At 60.4% G+C, this 20,232-nt stretch overlaps 1 protein-coding gene across 5 annotated transcripts in view; it reads left to right on the top strand.

Moving 5' to 3' along the window:
* The window catches only part of VAV2 (vav guanine nucleotide exchange factor 2), a 177,992-nt gene that overhangs the window by 94,004 nt on the left and 63,756 nt on the right, over positions 1-20,232 (top strand). For all 5 annotated transcript variants that reach the window (XM_081237303.1, XM_081237302.1, XM_081237299.1 and 2 more), the window contains exon 3: positions 1,396-1,454. In XM_081237303.1, coding sequence (XP_081093429.1) covers positions 1,396-1,454 — 59 coding nt within the window. The remainder of the gene's footprint in view (positions 1-1,395; positions 1,455-20,232) is intronic.

The following is a 20,232-nucleotide window of genomic DNA, read 5'->3' as shown; positions in this document are numbered from 1 at the left end:
GGAGAGCTGCCCACAAGGAAGTCTGAGGCATGTGTCCCAGATGGGGGACTTCGGGAAGGTGACCTAGCCTCAGTTTTCCCGTCTCCCAAGTGTGCACGGCAGGCCTGGCCTTTAGGGGTGTGAGGATTCGCTGGGATGATGCCCGTGCAAGGCCCATCAGACTCAGTTTCTGAGACAGCCAGTGCTCAGCAGAGGGTGTCTGTGACTTTAGCAAGTGGTCCTCACGGCCCGTGTTCATGTTCCCCGTCCTCAGACGCGCACCCACACCACCCCCACACCCACACCCGTGCACACACAGCCGGCTCCCAGAGTCGAGGCTCGCCCCTGCCTCCTCAGTGCTCAGTGTCTGGCACGGCAGGTGCCCCATCAGTCCTGCCAGGAATTGTGAGCAGCTTGTGTGAGTTGTGAGTCATTCTCGAGTGCCTTATGCTCTGTGTTTGGGGTCAGTCACCACCCTCTCCTGGCCTCCATTGCCCCACGACCATCTGTGGAGCCTCATCCCTGCTTGCCACTGGTCATTTTGGAGATCTGTGGAATGGCCGCGTTGAGGCCTCTGAGGCTGGGAGCTGGGTGGGTCCTGTGTATCTGGAGGGGGCTGGACACAGGGCAGGACCGGGTTGGGGCAGGGGCGGCAGATGGCCGAGCACTTCAGGAATCTGGGTTTGACAAGTCTTGTGGGTCTGGGGAGAGCCTGCTGGGATCCCCTCATGAAATCTGGACGCGGGCTTCTTCGTTTTCCCGCTACACCCTGACCCCCCGGGATGCCGGGCATCTGTTTAAATGGTCACACTGGAGAGAGAAGGGGCTGGAAGGGAAGGGAGCACTATGCTGGGATGTTTGCGTCTACGCTGTGCCCCGGGCTGCTGTGTCACCTTGGGGAAAAATCTCTTGACCTCTCTGGGCCACTGTTTCCCCATCTCTGAAATGGATCAGCACCTACCGGGAACAGGAGCTGTTATTAATCATATGGTAACTTCCAGAACAGGAGCCTGGGGTGAGTACTTTGAAGGCATGATGTCTGAGCAGACCCTCAGTGGCCCCGATGAGGCAGACCCTCTCCTGGGGGAGAACGAGACTCAGGGAGTGGTTGATGTCGGAGCCCCAGGAGTCGGCAGAGGGGGCGCTGTGAGCCCAGCCCTGCTCCTCTCCAGGGCACTGCGCCGGGCGTGCAGCAGCCCTCAGCAAATACTAGTGCACCAAAATGACATATTTTGCACGATAAATACAAAATAGGTGTCTTGCCTAAAAAATCTTATGCTGTGTTTTTTTGTTATTGTTTACCAAGATGAAACAGGCTCGATGAACTGTTCTCGACACAAAACACTTCATTACAGTTTTACGATGACTTTAGGCTTTCTGGTGAAATTACAGAAGCATCTTTTCGTCTCCCCCCAGGTCATCTCGGCCGTGTCGAGACTCTCCCTGCACAACTTGGCTCAGACCAAAGGGATCAGGTGAGCTTCGCAGAGCGCGCACTGCTGAGTGCCTGCCCTTTCATCTTCATCCGCCCACCGCGTGCCCTGTCACAGATGTTGGAGTTTGGAGCAGACACCCTCTGCCCTGTGTCTTTCTCATGAATTTTCAGCGTGTTGTCGGGTTGCCTGTTGGCAGCGGCTGGAAGGGGCGGGGAGGAGGGGAGAGGCTTCAGCTCACACCGGGGAAATCTTGCAGCACGTTACTGATGGCTGCAAAATCTCTCTCGATTTAGGTAATAAGATCAGCAAATTAATCCTTTCACAGATCATTGCCTACGTAAGTGCACTCTCCACACATCGAAGTGGGTTTTGCCTCGCATGAAGTAGCAGTGTTTGTTTGCTGTGATGGGGCTGAACCAGGGGGCCTGCCTGCTTGGGGCTGCCGGCCTCCCGGCAGGAATCTCTCCACCCTCAGCTTTAATTCTGCTTGGATTGCAGGGAATCCCATGGCCCCCGTGGTCTGATCTCTCGTCCCTGACACGTCGACATCGTGGGGCGAGGGGCCCTGGAACTGTGAGGGTGGAGGGGTCAGGGGAGATGGGGGGATGGGGGCATGCCGGCCACGGGGGAGGGGGAGGGGGGGACTGGTCATTGTGGATGACCAGATGCCCCCCCCAGGTGAGGACTGGTCATTGTGGATTCTGACCCATGGATTGGGGTCAGGGAGACCAGGTTCCATATCCGGTGAGGACAAGCACAGGGCCTGCCTTCCTCGATGTCCCTGGGGATTGTGGGCTATCAGGGCGGGGATGAGAAGCTTGGGAGGGCAGAAATAGCTCCACCTGAGGGTGGAGTGGATGGGGTCGCACCTGGCTGGGTGCAGGTGACTTTGTGAGGTGGTGGAACTACGGAGGGGCTTCACCCTGGTGTTGTCGTGGAGGGGGGCGCTGCACATGCGTGGGCTGGGGGTCCCAGGACCAGGGTGCCTACTGCAGTGGGACCCTTGGTGGGGCTGTTTGCCCAGGTCCAGAGGGTCACCGGAACAGACGCAAATATTAGGGAACCCACCCAGAACCTCTTTCTCTGTTGGGTTCTCCAAGGACTCAGAAATTTCATTGAATTGAGGATTTTTTTTTAATGTCAGCTGAAGGATTGGCTGTTTAAAAATGTTTTAAAGCTGCTATTAAACACATATTTGAGGATATTTATAACGTGTTTAGGGTATAAGGAATAACATGAAGACGAAACCCCTGTACCCACCACCCAGCCTACATTCTAGAACTTCAGCTGTGAGGCCCCCAGTTGCATGGGCTGGTTTTCACTGTAGCTTTTGTCTGTAATAGGGACATGTTAAAAATGTTTAATTGAGAAAAGTGAGTTGTTTCTGGATACAAAGACAGTACGTGGATTTTTTGTGTGTGTTTTTCCCAGAAACGGTCGTCTGTTCTTTCCCTCGCTAGCCCGGGATGACAGGCGGTGTTCTGGGTTGCCTCTTACCCGTTCCAGCACGTTCTGCACCTGTGTGCATGTCTACATGTACACGTAGCAGCAATGAAGTCCTGCCACAGAGTTAGGCATTTTATCTGCTTTGTCACGTGACGTGAGAATGTGAGCTTTTCTTTCAGTCCATTAACCATCCTCCCAAACAGAGACCTGCTGCCGGGGAGCCCAGCGGTGCTCCTGGGGCGGACGAGCCAGCTGGCTGTGCTGGGACTCGGTCCTGCGGTGGCCTGAGCACCGTGCCAGGCTCCCCACGCCGTGCCCTGCCGGGCCCGAGGCCCGTGACTGAGGCTGTGACTGCCCTGTCTACAGGCTCCTAGAGGCTCAGTTTCCCTGAGGGTTGACAGCCAGCCATAGGGTCTGCTGGTGGCTTAGAAGGTGGTGAGGGGCCTGAGGGCGGGCGTGTGACCTCTGATCAGTGTGGAGGCCCCTGGAGGACGGGGTGGTGCCCTCCCTCCTGGCCTTCTCGCCCCCATCCCCCCATCTCCCCTGACCTCTCTGCCCCCATGGTCCCAGGGCCCCCGCCCCACGACCCAGGTGCCTCCCAGGCTGCTCCCGTGGTGCTCTCTGAGGCTGGCAGGTGAGCTTAGAAACCTGCCCTCTCTCCTCCCTATTCCGGGAGCCGCCCGGGCAGTGTGTGGGCACAGTGGCCCCCTGGATGGGGAATGAAGACCCCAGCCCTGAAGGTGGCTGCCCCTAGGGCGATGGTGAGCAGAGAGGGTTGCGATCTGGGCTGCGGAGTTGGTGAGACCCGGCTGTAAACCCTGCATCCTGTTGGCTGTGTGCCTTGTGTGGGAAGCTCCTCTCTGAGTTGGTGGATGGGGATTCACCCAGGGGGCTCATCAGGGTTCATTCAGATGAGGCACGTAAATCCCGAGGTCAGTGTTGGCCCACAGAAGGGCTCAGTACATACTATAGTTTGTTGCAATGACATGACAGGGTGCGTTGGGGGCCCCCAAGACCACCCTTAGGTCTGACGATTCGCTAGGACTCAGAGAACTCAGCAAAGCCGCTATACTCAAGATTCTGGTTTATTACAGCAAAAGGAGACAGATGCAAATTAGCAAATGGAAAAGGCACATAGATTGGCGTCCAGGAGAGACGATGCACGAGTCTTCAGGTCTCCTCTCTCCGAGGAGTTGCGTGGACAGTGCTTCATTCTTCCAGAACGATGTGTGATGTCATGGGTGAGGGTTGCCAGCCAGGGAAGTCCCCCTGAGCTTTGGTGCCCAGGTTCTTGTTTGGGGTGGGTCATGTAGACATGGCTGACTGACCACATGGGTGACCTTAGCCTCCAGCCCCTGCAGAGGTCGAGCTGGTACGGTGGGGCCCTAGGCCCCCCACAAACCCCACCATTTCCCAGACTCTGTGGCTGGGCCCAGGGCCCCCCAGGTAGACAAAGATGTTCTTATCAGCAGGACATCCCAAGGGCACAGAGGTCCCTGCCGGGAGCCACGGGGCCAGGGCCTGATCTTTCTTGAATGTGCAGGGTGTGGGCAGCCCAGGTCCGCTGAGTTAACCCTTTACTGTACACGGGGGAGGGGGAAATGAAGGGGATGGGGGAGGTGTTTGCAGACAAAAGGAAGAGGCAGGGCCTCCCGGCAGGAGCAGCACCTTTGCAGGAAGAACTGCCCGGCTCACCTGCATCTCCTCCTCGTCCGTATCGCTCGGTTTCCCCTGTGCCCCATCCTCACCCTGTGTTTCTCCCTCCTTGTCTGAGCCCCAATCCAGAACTTTCCCAGGGTCCCTTCCCTCCGCAGCCCCCTGGGGACAGGACCTCCATCACTTCACACGGCTCACCCACCCTGAGCCTGGGAGGCGGGCTCTGACCGCCCCTGTAGCACGACGCGTTTTGAATAATCTCTCCCCGTGCACCGTACAGGCTGAGTTTTCGCGGGCAGTTTACCGTCCTGGGAGCCACCGGCGCTGACACAAAACGCTCACTAAGCTCTTTTCCCTTAAGAGCATTTCACGGTGTCGTTCATTAGCAGAAGGTGTTCCTTTAGCCAAACCCTTCTGTGTTTTGAAAACGCACAGACCAAGCCTGCAGCCCTGAAGAATCTCTTCCTCATTTCTTTCATGGCTGGATAGGAGCCCAACATGCTCCTTTAGAAAAATGATCATTTTCACAACGCTTGCTCTGTGCATAATGAGCTGATTTTCCACAAAAGCCCCAATCATGCTTCTCAGAGGCTGATGAATAGGAGACTTAATCTACGAGCCGCACCCTGGTGCTGGCTGGGGGATCAGGAGTGATGTGTGTGTGCGGTGGGGGTGGTCCCTGGGGAGCCAACCAGCTCAGCGTGTGGGGATGTGGGTCCTTGTCGAAGCCCTGCCGACTGAGGGATCATCGCGGCTGGGAATGCCTGGGAAGGAGGAGACGGTGAGACCCTCTCTGCGGCTGAAACTGAAAGGTGAAGCCAAGGCGCCCCCTGCCGGCGGAGGTCTCATCTGTCAGCCGCCTGCTTGTTGCGTGACCGTAGGCAGGGAAGCTCTTGGACCCTCTGTCTCTCCTTCTGTAGGCGGGGAAAGCTCCCCCTGCCACGCAAGGTTGCCGTGAGCCCGTACACTGTGCAGCGTGATTTAGTGCAGCCCCTGACACTCTGTGAACGCCCACGGGCTGCTGGCTGGATGGTGGGCTGACAGGTGGCCCCCCAAAAGATACATCCACCTCCTAACTCCTGGACCCTGTGTGACAGGGAAACGGTTCTCTGCAGGTTACGTTTTTATAGATGTACTTACATCTGTAGTTGTAAGAGGGCGGCGGGAGGATCAGAGTCGGAGGAAGGAGATGTGATGACAGAGGAGGCCACGAGCCAAAGAACGCGGGTCGTCTCAGAAGCTGGAAGAGGAATGGATCCTCCCCTGGAGCCTCTGGAAGGAGCCAGCCTTGCTGACACCTTGATTTTAGTCCCTAAGACCCACTGCAGACTTCTAACCTTCCGGAACTGCAAGATAGTAAACCCGTGTCGCTTGGGGCCACTGTTTGGGGTGCTTTGTGGCAGCAGTGGGGGTGAATGCAGGTGACATGGGACAGGGGCCTTGGGAGCGGGTGGCGGCCGTCGGGGCGCCCTAGGCGCGTGGACCTCTGCACACACGCCGTGCTGGGTCCTCACTGGGCTGAGCGCTCCTGGGAGCAGGGACCAGCCTCCATCTTTTTTTTGTTTTTTAAACATTATTTTTGCCATTAGATTAGCAAAGATTTTTTTTTTAATTTTTTATTTATTTATTTTTGGCTGTGTTGGGTCTTCGTTTCTGTGTGAGGGCTTTCTCTAGTTGCGGCGAGCGGGGGCCACTCTTCATCGCGGTGCGCGGGCCTCTCACTATCGCGGCCTCTCCCATTGCGGAGCACAGGCTCCAGATGCGCAGGCTCAGTAGGTGTGGCTCACGGGCCTAGTTGCTCCGCGGCATGTGGGATCCTCCCAGACCAGGGCTCGAACCCGTGTCCCCTGCATGGGCAGGCAGACTCTCAACCACTGTGCCACCAGGGAAGCCCCAGCCTCCGTCTTTGATTCCCTGGTCCTAGCCCGGCCCCACCACCCTGTCCTGTGCTCTCTGACTTTGTATTGAGTTGCACTAAACTTCACATAAGCTTCATCCCTTTGAAGTGTACGGCTCAGTGGCAGCTCGCACATTCACAGTGTTGTGCCACCATCACCCCTGTCTTGCTCCCAAGCATTTCTCACCTGAACGGAGGGATCCCACGAGCTGGGGCAGTGGCGCCTGCAGTGTTCCTGATCCTGCCTGGGGCTCCGTAGAAGGTTCTAGAAGGAGAGGGTGCTCCTCATGGCAGAGGCAAGGCTGGCGGGGAGGGAGCTCCTGTCTGGGAGGTGTTGGAGGAGGGCGTGTGGGCAGGGGAGAGGGGGGCAGTCAGGCCTGAGCAGTTTGGTTTCCTTTGTTTCAGGGACCCTGGAGCTGGTCCTGTGATGTGGCAGCCAAGGCTGGTGACCGGCTGTCACTGGGTGGGGTGGGGTGCTTCATGCCTCAAAGGGGTGCATGTTGTGTGGGCCAGGCCCTCGCTCGAGGGAGCAGGTGCGGATGGGGCTCCGCCTGGCCTGTCCCCCCACTCTGGCCTCTCAGGTGTCATCACACAGAGCCCACCTCAGAATAAGGAGGGGCCAGCTGAGGCCAGGGCGGGACCCCTGCCTGCCGAAGAGAGTGGTTGCAGCGTGTGGATTCCTTTTGCATTCTCCTAACAAAGTCACACCTGCTTCCCTGCAGGGCCCCTCCTGGGAAGGAATCTACTGTTGCATTAAACCTCCTGCCGAGAACCCTCTCCCCCCACTTGGTGACAGTGACCCACACTCGGGGAGGAGGGGACAGCCCTGGGGCAGCAGGGAGAACCCAACGCTGGCCTTGGCGACACCAAGGCCGTGTCCTGTCCACGCTGGCCACGGGGACGGAGCTCCCGGGAGGCACCACGGAGCCTTTGAACCTTCCCCACCATCCAGGGCCTGCAGCGTCCTTCCCTGGACACCTGAGTGCTTGCCACCGGCAGCTGAGCCTGGGCCCCGTCTGTGAATGGGGTTGCCGGGAGGACGCCGTGGAGGAGGTGGGCCGCGTGCTTGACAGACGGTGGCAGACGGTGGCCGGCTGACTCTTCCTGAGTCCGTTGCCACCGCAGACACCGGGAGGGCCGCTTCCTTTCCCCCGTCACTCACCCCTGCGCAGAATTTTGAAGGAGCGCTGTGTCCGCTTCTCTCTGCCGCTACCACTGTGGGCACGAGAGCTGGAAAGGGACACGTCTGTTCAAAAATATGTTAACCGGCCGTTTCCCGCGGGGCAGCGGGGAGGTAATCCGTGCTGGAGGCGGTCAGGAGAAGCGGGACGCAGCCAGCTGGAGCTCCGCGGCGGGCGGGGGTCTTTAAAAAGGCCCAGTGCAGCTGAGTGTCTCTCTCTGCCCCACTCCCAGATCGTTAGTCGTCGTCAGCTAGACGTGCCTGTGCTGTAAGTTTGCCCACAGAAAATGGGCATCTGGCTGAGCTAATGGATTTTCATTGTTGTTCCCTCCCCTCCCCCACCCTCCCTCGCTCCCTCCCATTCACCTACCCACCTGCCCGCCTGTCCTTGTGTCCATCCAACCCACCATCTGTCTGTCCGTCCGTCCATCCTTCCTTGCACCCATCATCAATCCACTTACACATCCACCCGCCTGTCTGTCCATCCATTCTTCCAGTCGCCCTCATCCGTGCACCCATCTGTCCTTCCGCTTCTCCGTCCACACCCCGTCCTGCCCCCCTTCCTCCATCTGTCCTCTTTCACGTACACGTCAGTGGGTTGGTCTCCACGCGGTGCTCTGAGGTGGTCAAGGTCACAGCTTCCGTGGCCTGGCAGTGATCCCCAGCACAGAGCAGGCCCTGGACAGTGTGTTGCAGTGGACGGCAGATGAGGAAGTGACCCGGCCGACTGGGGGCGGTGCTGGGGTGCTGGGTCAGTTTCTGCATGCCCCCAGCCTCCATGGCCTCCTGGGTAAAGTGGGGTCAGAGTTGTCGCCCCCTCCCTGGGTGGTTGTGAGGAGTCACAAGGTGGCCGTGACGGTCTCAGCACAGTGCCTGGCACGTAGTAGGTCCAGCGCTGAGGGACAGGAGGAGGGGAAGGAGCCTCTCTGCATGGGGACCTGCCCGCACCTGTCTGTGAGGCTCTGAGGCTTGAGGCAAGTCGAGTGTGAATTTCCCCATTCCAATTCCTCGGCTCCCACAGCTGGCCCTTCGTCCCCCACTTTTACACACGGGGAAACTGAGGCCCAGAGAGCTTCCCGAGCAGGCGGTGACGGGGCCCAGGGAGTCGTCTGCTCATTCATTCGTTCCTTTGCCCATTCATTCATTCTGTCAGTGCTTGGGGATGCCAGCAGCCCTGGACAGGTGCTGGGACACATGGGGGACCAGTCACTGTCAGGTGGGGAGATGGACACTGGACCCCGGTCACAGGCAGGCAAAAGCACTGCAGCCGTGTGCAGGGCAGGGTGCAGGGAGAAGCCGGAGCGTGACCCCAGGCCACAGGCACAGGGTTAAGGGCCTAAGAGACCCGGGTCTGGGTTGCCGGTGTGATTTTTAGCAGGTTTCTTAGCCCTGAGACTGTTTCCTGGTCTCTGAAAAGGAGGCTCACTTGGCTGATGGTCAGAGCCCGGGGCGAGGGCCAGTGTGGAGTGGCCCGAGCACAGTTCTCAAAGCGAGGCCTGAGGACCCTGCCTCCCAGCCCTGGCTTCCCATGGGGCCCCCGGGGAGCCCGCCTGCGGGAGGGCAGGTGTCGTGGGCTGAGTGGTGGCTGCGGAACCTGTGAATGTGAGCTTTGGGGAAGAGTCTTTGCAGATGTAATTAAATTAGAGATCTTGAGATGAGATCATCCTGACTACCCCGTGGGCCTTAAATCCAAAGGCAGGTGTCCTTATAAGAGGCACACGGAGCAGGGACCCAGGGACAGAGGAGAGACGTGGAGACGGAGGCAGAGACTGGAGTGACGCTGCGAATTCCAGGACCTCTGGGGCCCCCGGGAGCCGAGAGAGGCCGGAGGGCTCCCCACAGAGCCTCGTGTGGCCCTGCCTGCCCCTTGATTTCAGGATTTTGGGCCTCCAGCACCAAGAGAATGAAGTTCTATTGTTTCAAGCCCGGGGATGTGGGTTTTGCTGGGCAGCGAGCTCTGGGACGGGGCCCAGGCAGGGGTCCCTCAGCCTCTGGCATCCCCGGTGCATGGGGGCACAGAGCTGCAACTCCTGAAGGCTGAGCAAGAGCCCCAGGAGCCCTGACCTGGTCTTCGCACAGCCCTTGCCAGCCTGAGACCTGGATGCCGAGGAGGAGGCCAGCGGCTGGCAGGGAGGTTTGGGGTTCAGAGACCCCCTCCGGTTATCAGGGATGGGAGGTGGACCTCCAAGGACAGGGGTGTCCTCACGGGCAGGTGCCCTGTCCCCAACGACATTCAGTGTTGGGGGCTGTAAGAATGTCCTCGGGCACCATAGCCCCAGCTCCGCCCCCCTCCCCAGGCCTGTCCTTCCCTCTAGGGAGCGAAGACTGCTTCACTCTGTAACAGGCAAAACAATCAGAGGCTGCCTTCTCAGCAAATACCACCATTAAACATTTATTGGGCAACTGTGTAACATTATCGGCTCATTTTCAGAGACGGAGAAGGAAATCTTGTCCTGTTTTGCAGTGGGATTTATCCATATGCAGAAGGGATGTGAGGTCCTTAAAAATGCTCTGGGACAGAATGTGACATCGCAGTGTGGCCGGCGGTATGGGGGGATGTGGCCCTGCTAGCAACCAGCCCCCGCCCCCCAAGCCCCGCTCTGGGGCCAGGTCGGCGGTGCTCTCTGTGCAGCCCTGAGCCCTGCTCCCAGCCGCGGCCGGTGGGGAGGGACCGGCCCAAGTCCCCGCCGTGGCAGGAGGCCGGCCGAGCCAGTGAATCCGACATGCCGCCTTGGGAGGCAGCATCCTCTGCAAAAGGTGTTCTGGTGCTTTGGGTACATCCAGTTACACAGTGTGAAGGCAGTGCTCGGATAAGCCCGAGTCCCGCTCATCTCATTGTCGGGAGAGGGGCTTTGGTAATACAGGGGCAGTCCCCCCGGTGTCACCTGGGTCATCCTTCTCACTGTGCGTCTCCTCTGTCGCGACCCTCCTCTGTGCCGGCTGCTGCTGCGGTCAGGATGGACCAGGCTCCTCAGTGCCAGCAGACAGCCCCGAGTCTCAGTGACTTGCTGCAGCGACACGTGTGTGTCGGCCGTGTTCCCCTCCACGCCACTTGCCCCCAGAGCCAGGCTGACAGACAGCCTCCTGCTGGAACAGAGTGGCCGCCACGGCAGGGGAAGGAGACCCAGCAAGTCACCCACTGGCTCCTACAGCCTCTGCCCCGTTGGTGAAGCCAGGATGTCTAGCGACAGGAATTCAACCTGCTCCGCTGTGGGATGCTGCCCGTGCCTGCGAGGAGGGACTGTGGTGTCCCATTCTAGAGATGAGGAGACTGAGGCCAAGAGCCTGGGGGGCTGGCCTGAGGTCGGGCATTTAGGGACTGGTGGAGTGAACTCAGATACAGCCCCGCCAGACTGCCTCGGAGGGACCCCTGCACCGTCCAGCCCGTGGGTGAGCCCGTGCGACCTGAGCCTGCCCGCCGCCCGCCGTGTCTCCCTCACCTCCGGCTTCACGCTCGGGTACGGGGTCCCAGCCGCCGGTCCCCACCACCATACGCCTCATTTTTAGGCAACTTGTGGCGATAATTTGACAGGAGAGAAGGGACTCTTGGAATTGACCGTCTGTCTGGCTTCCCTTAACGTTCCCTGCTTATTCCCTCTTGGTTATTAGTTTTCCTTTTTTTATTTTTATGGATTCATTTATTTAGTTTTTAATTATTTTTAAGTCTCACGAGCCCAACATTCAACCCCCAAACTAGAACCTTCTAGCTCACAGGGCAGAAGGAAACGTATGACTACCCGCTGCTCCCCGGGTCCTGGCCCCAGTGGCCCCAGCAGGAAGTAACCACCATCCTTAACTTCGGGTCTTCCACCTCCTTGCTCCTGTAAAATTAGTCTTATTATATTTCATGCGTAGTTTTGTTTAGTCCCCGTTGTTCTGGACCTTTAATACAGAGTCACCAGGTGTAAGCTGACTGCTAGGATTGCTGTTTCACGGCCGTCATGTGATCGGTCAGGTCGTGGTGTGCACTTCTGTCCTGTGAGGCACGTTGGCCTTTCCGGAGCTGCCCCTCCTCGTGTCCCCCGTTTCCCGTCCCCCCCATCGTAGCAGCAGCGACACACATGGGGCGGAGCCCTCCCCGCGGGTCAGCTCACTGAACGCGCACCTGGACCCCGGGAACCAGGATTCAACCCCATTTTGCAGGGGAGGCTGAGGCCCTGAGAGGGCACCTCTCGCTCAGGGTTGCCCAGCCGGTTGGGGTGGAACTGGGACCTCATCCTCCCATACTCCCATGGGAGTCATCTGGGGGTCAGGGGTCCTGGGGCATGGGCCCAACACTGACCCAGGCACAGATCTGCTGCCCGGGGCATCTCCGGGTCCTTCCAGCCTCAGGTCCTGGTGGAGCTGGCCTCTGGGGGCTGGGAAACCAGCCTCGGGTCTCACCTGCTGACCCTGGGGGCAGCTGAGCCTCCCTTTTCCCTTTGGGGTCACTGGTAGGGGGACTAAGGCAGGCCTCTACCCTGCTCGGCACTGGAAGGTCTGGCCCTCCACCATGCGATGTGATGCGGGGCTGCTCAACAGCCGAGGCGCAGTCCTGGCCCCCCCACCCCTCGGTGGGCTTGGTGACTGCAGGAGGCTGGGTGCCCTGTCATTGAGCACCCACGGGCCCTGCACGTCTCTCCAGCTTGGGTATCTGACTGGCAGTCCGGGAGGGGGGTTTGGATGGGATGGGCGTCCGGCTCTGGCCCCTCCCAGGAGGGCAGCAGTGAGGCACCAGTGGTTCTGATTAAAGCCGAGACCTGGAGTCCGGCCCTGAGGCTTGGCTGGACCCTTGGCCCTACAGACTGCAAGGTGAGCATCGCAGGCTGGACAGCTGGCCCGAGCCCAGCCCTCCCTGCCCAGGGCCACCTCCAGACCCAGGGCTGGCGCCCTCCATAAGAGCTGCAGTCCAGTTCTCTGCTCTGAAGTAGCCAAGCCGGACCCCCAGGACACAGTGGGGGGCAGCAGCCCTGTCCTTGTCCTCACACGAGCCCAGAGCAGCCTGGTGCCCAAACGCTGGCACGCACCTTGTCCTGCACCGTCACCAGTCGTGTGCACCTGCTCCAGGGGGTTGAGTCTGAGGCTAGGGCAGCAGAGGGAGGGACGGAGGCCCTCAGGTGCAGTGGTCAGTGCCCCTCTCCGAGGAGGTGGCCTCGATCTGGCTGACCCCCGAGGAGTGAGCAGAGCCAGTGTGGACAGGTCTGGGCATCGGAGGCCCAGGCAGAGGCGCTGGGGGGGGGGGGCGGGGAGGGGATGTGCTTGGTGTCCCTGTGGGATGGAGAGGGGCAGGGGGTGGGAGGAAGGTCGTGTTGTGAGAGGTGGGCAGGGTGGGGGGTCTCTGGTCTCTCTGAGTGTGAGGGGAAGCCCTGGGGGGTTTCAGCAGGCAGTGGCCTCTGAGATTTTGTCTAGAGACTGCTGGCCCCGTGTGGACTGCAGGGGCTCCAGGGTGGAGGCCAGGACCAGTGAGGGGCTGCCGTGGGTGTCCAGGCCGGAGAGATGGTGGCTCGGGGGAGGGGTCATGGGGGGAGGGGAGCGAGAGCCCGATAGGCCACAGGAGGTGCTGGTGGTACAGGGAGTGGCCCCCCACCCCCCCGCTTGGCGGGTCAGTCCCTCGGGATGACCAAGAGCTGCAGCCCAGATGCTGCCGGACGCCTGGGCAGCGGTGAGGGACGCAGGCTGGCTCCCGCCTGGGTCTCTTCCCTGCTCTGACCCCCCTTGGGGATAGTCCTGGCTCCAAGCCCGACTCTCTCACTTCCTGGCTGGTCTCTTCGGGCAACGTTCTCTACCTCTCTGAGCCTTGGTGTCCTCCTTTGTGATGAGACGGGAGCCCCCATCTTGTGGGGGGCTGTCATGACTGACGGAGAAACCTGAGGACACCCCCATCCAGAGGCCTTCCCTGGACCCCTCGTTTGTGAACTGGGGGGAGGGCTTGGGTTTCACTTGTGTCCTTTCAGCAGGGTGTGTGTGCTCCTACCTCCACCCCAGACCCTCAGCCCGGCGGTAGGGGCTTGGCCCGATTGCCCTGGGACAGTCCCCTCCTCTGGGCCGTAGGTGGAGGGCTGGCCAGAACTCCCCCAGGAAGAGGACCTGCTTCTCTAACCGGAGTCCACAGACCAGTCTTCCACCTGGAGCGTCATCCATCCCAGCTCTGCCACAGAAAGCACCAAGATCAACTAGTGATGCCTGCCCCGGCCAGAGGGGATGGGAAGGTAGGGGGTGATTTCAGGCAGGCCCAGGTTTGCCCTCTGTCCTGGTGGACCCACCAAGGGGAGGGACCCTCCCTGCGGGCTTACAGAGGCCTTCTTAGGACCTGGTGGAAGGGCCAGGGGCTGACCCTTCACTTCCCAGCAGACCAGCAGGAAGTGGGGGGAGGGGAGAGGAGTGCCTCCAGCTCTGACACCCCAGCCCCTCAGCCACCATCTGTTGTTCTCGGAGGTGGCTCAGAGAGGGGAGGGGTCTTGCCTGAGGTCACACAGCGGCTTGCTTGGTGGTCTCTCAGAACCCCCCACCGGGTCCCTCCAGATACCTGAGGAGGGTCCCCAGCTAGTCTCCTAGCTTCCATGTGTTTACGAGGAAGATCTGCTTTTTAAAAAAATAGATTTATTTATTTATTTTTGGCTGTGCTGGGTCTTCGTTACTGCACATGGGCTTTCTCTAGTTGTGGCGAGCGGGGGCTACTCTTCGTTGCGGTGCACAGGCTTCTCATTGCGGTGGCTTCTCTTGTTGCGGAGCACGGGCTCTAGGCGCGCAGGCTTCAGGAGTTGTGGCACGTGGGCTCAGTAGTTGTGGCATGCGGGCTCAGTAGTCGTGGCTGGAGGGCTCTAGAGCGCAGGCTCAGTAGTTGCGGCGCACGAGCTTAGTTGCTCCGCGGCATGTGGGATCTTCCCGGACCAGGGCTCGAACCCACGTCCCCTGCATTGGCAGGCGGATTCTCAACCACTGCACCACCAGGGAAGCCCGGAAGATCTGCTTTTCTGACACGTCACGGTGGGTTTACCGTCCAGAGCCAGCAGTGTGGATTGGACACCCACCTGGCACAGCCAACTACTGGTTCTTCTCTTTCTCACTCTCACTGCTGTGCCCGGATGTGACCCAGACGGGCCACTGTCACCGTGTCCAGTTCGGCCGGGCCGTGACCGGGGAGCAGGGGGCGAGGGTCAGGGGGCAGCTAGGGCCCTGCTCTGCTGTTACAGGCCTCACAGGGCCAGAAGGGGCATTTCAGGGAGCAGACAGCTTTGGACATGGAGAAGGAGAAAAGGGAAGAGCGTTTCCAGTAGCCGCCCGGGTGTTCCAGGGTGTGGTTTTCCATGCATGCTCGGAGCTGCCCTGGTGGGGGGCCCCATCCCTGCCCCGCAGCCGATGGGCTCTGGAGCCTTGGGCAGAGCCACCCGCCTGCCCTGCCTGCTTCCTCCTTGGAGCCGAGCCTGCCCCGGTCCATCCCCTGGGGCCCCGGCTGCCTCTCCCTGCCCAGCGCGACAGCGCTTGGGCGCGGTTCCCCCCCGGCCAAGGGACTCTGGCCCATGAGCGAGCAGTGTGGAAACTTTTTGTGCAGCGTCTACTGGTGAAAATGGGGCTGCAAGAAGCCTTGGGCCTTGCGCTGGGAAGAGAGGCTATTGGGGGGCGGGCTGTGCGGGCTGTGGCTCTGGGAAGCCCCCGTGCTGGCTGTGTGGCCACTCTGTGATGCCTCTCGTTTCCCGATGGACATTTCTAGAGTGTTCCATCTGGGCGGGGCCCTGGCAGGCTGCCGGGATTTCCCGCCTAGGCCGGGCCGGTGTCCCCTGGGAAGAGGTCAAGGTGGCATGAAAGGAAACCAGCCGAGTGGCTGCAGGGGACTGGGCCCCGCTTGGAGGGGGAGATGGCCCCGCTGATCCGCTGGCCTTTCCGCTCCAAACTGCTGCCATTCCGAGAAGCGGGCCGGAAAGTCAAAGCTCTGTTGAGCCTCGCAGCTGCTGAGAACCCGCGTTCCTCTGTCTCAGCAGCCGCTCCAGGCCCCTCCCTCCCCCAGACAATGGGATGGCGGGAACCAAACCATTCTTTCCTGACCCAAGGTCAGTGTCCCCCTCTGCCTCACTAAGGTTCTGGAAGCAAGGGTTGAAACAGCCTGGCTGGCATCTGGGGGTTCACTTGGGTCTCCCCCAGTCGCCTGGAGCCGGCCGCACCTCTTCCCCCGCCTGCACTTCTGCCGGACCTGCCTCTGCAGACGTCACAGGGGGACCTCGAGACCTCCTACCTCTGTGCTGACTTGGGCTTAAGGTCCTGGTGGTGGCACCTGGGCCGGCCCATCCATCGCTGCCTCCCTCCGCCCTGGTCCCCATCGGACTCCTGCCCCACCTGGCCCTTCAGCCTGCTCCTGCTCTGGCCCAGCCTCTCTGAGACCGCACACCCCCGAGTGTGCAGGGTATGATCACCTCTGCCCAGGCCACTTCCTCCAGCCCCTAAATCTTGACCATCACCTCACCTCCTTACGGGCCAGGCCCTGTGGGAGGGCACAGCCACACCGCACGTCATGAAGCTTCACACACGGCCTGTGTGTGAAGCAGGTGGTTTATCCCCATTTTACAGGTGAGTTAACTCAGGTCCCTTGGCCAGCTCAGGGGCCAGGAAGCTGTGTGGCCGATTCCAGACCCCCGTCTGTCTGACGCAGGGCTGGAACTCTGAACTCAAGTTAGACCTTGCTCTTCAAGTCAGCTCCCCGGCACCTCCTATGGGAAGCCCTCCCGACTTCCCTTTCCTCCTCCTGCTGTCTATACCTTTGTGGCCGTCCCCATGCCCTTTAGCCCTGTGTGGCCCTCGTGGTGGGAGTGGGTGGAGGGGCCCGTCGCAGCTCCTGATACGGTGGCCTGTCTGCATGGGAGTGTGGTGGGCTGGAGAGAGGGACGTGATCCCTTGCTTGTTTGGATGGTCGGGCTGTTGAGCCGGAGAGCCGTTTTTAATAAGCAAAATGTGGTGCTTCAAGGCCTCCCTGCCAATTAGCAGGCGGCACCCAGGTGACTCTTTGAATTATTAAATGGGCCTGCCAGGGCCTTCAGGCTGCGGTTTGATGTGCCTTTGAAGTCTGCCTGGCTGCCGTTTCCCTGGCAAACTGGTACGACGCGGGGTGTGGCCCAGTGCCCTGTGGCCCGGGTATTCCTGGTCCCTCCCGCCCACCCTGCCCTCTTCCTGCTCACCTAGCACCTGCCTGGGCCCCCATCACCCCTGGTGAGGTGAGGCTGAACCCAGTGGTGTCCCGGGGCCGGGCCCCGTGCCAGGCCTTCCGCAGGCCCACTGCACCTAATTCTCAGGCCGTTTTCAGAAACTGTGTCCTGCCCGACTGGGGGAGTGACCTCTGAGGGCTCCCAGGTAGTGCTAGCGCCATAAATGAGGCACCATTGTTCGCCACACGCCCGACTGGGGCGGCTGGCTCGTCCCAGGTTTAGCCCTGGGATTCCCGCATCCTTGGTAACCGCCTCGTCCGGGGCAAGCTGGGTGGTGGTCACCCCCCGCAGGACAGGTGCCGGGAGCCGGGAGCCCCCAGGACTCTGAGGCCGAGTCTGCTCTCTGGGGGCCGGGAGCTGGTCTCGCCCTCCAGGGTGGGAACCCAAGGCCCTGCCCCTTCTCTCGGACGCCCCGGGCCGGCCAAGGAGGACCAGGGGCATCTGCCGACGGGGCTGCTCCGTGATGCTGCTGGCGAACACGGACCTTGGAGGTCACTTTGCAGGGAGCGCTTCTCTGCGAGTGGAATTTCCACTTTCCTCCCTGTACACGCCAAGTGAAGGGTGGAGAAGTGAAAGGCTGTCTTGGGCCCCGGTCGCTTTCACCTGAAGTGTGGAAAAATAAACCCCGTGTCCTAGATTCTCTGAGTGGCGCTAGGTGGTCGGACCCGAAGCTTTTTTTTTTTTTTTTTGCGCGGTACACGGGCCTCTCACTGTTGTGGCCTCTCCCGTTGCGGAGCACAGGCTCCGGACGCACAGGCTCAGCGGCCATGGCTCACGGGCCCAGCCGCTCTGCGGCATGTGGGATCTTCCCAGACCGGGGCACGAACCCGTGTGCCCTGCATCGGCAGGCGGATTCTCAACCACTGCGCCACCAGGGAAGCCCCCGAAGCTTTTTTACTTCTCGAATATGAGTGTTTGTTTGGATACCGTTCTTCTTCCAGGCCCCCGGGGAGAAAGAGCTCAGCAGGGTGGGCTGGAGGACCCCGTGGTGCTGACTCCATGGGCCTGGGGCAGGGCTGGAGGCACCCGGGTGAGGGGCATTTCCTAATTGTCATGGAAACCCGGGGTGGGCCCACTGGGGCTGCTGCTCAGGAGGCCATGGGGACTGCCTGAGTCTGAGGCCCTGGACTTGGAAGTGGACTCAGGGAGCCCCCGAGAAGGGGAGGGAAGGTGACTCAGGCTGTCATATGCGGGACACTTGCTGGGAGCAAGGACCTGGGCTGTGAGGCTTACGTGTGTTATCTCATTTAATCTTTTTTTTTGTGTGTGTGGTACGCGGGCCTCTGACTGCCGTGGCCTCTCCCATTGCGGAGCACAGGCTCCGGACACGCAGGCCCAGCGGCCATGGCTCACGGACCCAGCCGCTCCGCGGCACGTGGGATCTTCCCGGACCGGGGCACGAACCCGCGTCCCCTGCATTGGCAGGCGGACTCTCAACCACTGCGCCACCAGGGAAGCCCTCATTTAATCTTAACAATGACTACTGCCCCCATTCTACACTTGGGGAAACTGAGGTTCAGAGAGGGAGAGTTTCCTGCTCAGGGTCACACAGCGAGTCCGCAGCAGAGCCAGGATTTGAACCCAGATCTATTACCTGCAGAGGCCTGGCTCTTAGTTCCCCCCACAAGTTCTCCCCGAAAATGAAGGTGACAGTGGCAGTGGGGTCTCTGTTTTGGCTCCTTGCCAGGGTGTAGAGCGATGGCTCTAGGAAGCAACGTCCTCTGTCCTGGCGGGCCATCTGCAGACAGCACCGTCGTGAGATGTGCACCTGCTGTGTGCCAGGGGCTCCCTGGTCTGGGGTGGGGGGACCCCCAGGGAAGCAGGCCCGGGAGCCACCACATAGCCCTGCCTGGTGGAGCCCTGGGTTGGATTGGATAATGCAGGGGAGGCCGCTCCCAGATAGCAGGAGGGGTCAGCACACTGAGTGCTGCACCGGAGCTGGGTTTGAAGTACATGAAAATCAGGCTGGGGGGTTTCATCAGCTGCTGCCTGGAAAAATAGTAAATCAGTGCCAACAAGTGGGTTGCACTGCCCTGGAACCCTGTGTCCAGGCCCCGAGTCCCTCCGCACAGCATGGGAAGAGGTGAAGCTGGACGAGTTCCCCCCAGAACCCGGAGACCTGGCACCTCCTCCCAAGGGGTCCTCTCGTTGGCTCATGGGTTGTTGTCCTATAAATCGGGCCTGCTGCCCGCCGTGCAGGGTCTTCCAGTGTCCCCATCGACTGCTCCTGGGTCCCAGCTGGCGTGCACCTGTGTTCGCCACCTTCATGTCGTGACCCCGGAGCATCGGGTCCGCCCCCTTCCCGACCACGTGTCCCGTCCCCACGCAGCCGTACACACAGCTACGCACGCGGGCACCTTTCAGAGGCCATGGTTTTACAGCAGATTCTCAAAGAAGTCCCGTGGACAAGGACCAGAGCCTGATTTATTGATCCCAGAGCTGCGTCCATGCTGCGCCTTTTCCCTGAAGCAGTGACGATGGCAGCCTCCAAGCCCAGCTCAGAGCAGGTGTCCGGGAACTACCCAATGGATGGGGGAAGGAGAGGAAGGTGTGGTTTGGAGTAAGAATTGTGCCCCCCTCTGCTCTTTGTTCGGGGGTTTGGACTCAGCCACTCCCTTAGGGTGCCGTGTTTTGGGGCCGTCTTCCTCTAGCGGGGGACCCCCCTAGCCTCTGGCACTGGGGCTGTCATTGTCCTGCCCAAACACGGCCATGCCAGCCAAGCAGCCGGATGCTAACATTGACCTCGGGGTGGGAGGCGTAATTTGGTGGGACCTTGAAGCAGTGGCTTGGGCCTCTCATCCCTGCCCCACATCCCCCCGCCCTGGGAGGACGGGGTGCTGGGGTGGATTTGACGCAGCCTGACGCATGGGCTCTGTTGGGGATTTCTTGGCACGTGGCAGCTTTTCTGCTTCCAGCTTGGGCATCCCCTTAATTCCCTCAGTGGTGCGAGTGGGAAACTTGGCTTCCCAGAAGCGGAGCACAAGGAAATGCGTCCTCAGGAAGGGTCTGATGGGATAAGAGGAACCCAGCCCCGCCCTGACCCCCGGCCCCCCCGCCCTGAGGGCCCGGATGACCACACTCTGGTGTCTGGCCCACGGTCATTTCTGTGCCTTTCTGCCATACTTGATTCTCATCCCCTCCTCTTCAAGAACAAATGAAGTCCACCATGAACGTCTGGATGTCTGGTCCAGCTGGGGAGGGGGAAATTAATGGCGGGAGTGGTAGATGCTGCACAGTGGGGTCTGGATGATCAGCCGGTGCCTGAGACAGAAGGGTGGAGCCGGGCCTTGTTGCAAGTGACCCCAGAGTCACACCTGCTCCAGCCCCTCTCGGGCTTGAAGTTATAGCTGGAATGTGGCCCCAGAAACGCCCTCTGTGCAAATGTGTCTCCTCGGGGTTAAGTCAGGGTCAGTGTTGTAAAGTCACAGCTCAGGGCCGACTTGGGTACCTCTGCGTGGATTCTCA

The sequence above is a fragment of the Mesoplodon bidens genome (assembly GCF_964165515.1).
Source record: "Mesoplodon bidens genome assembly, chromosome: 6".
Taxonomy (NCBI): domain Eukaryota; kingdom Metazoa; phylum Chordata; class Mammalia; order Artiodactyla; family Ziphiidae; genus Mesoplodon; species Mesoplodon bidens.
This window is presented reverse-complemented; position numbering and strand designations above follow the sequence as displayed.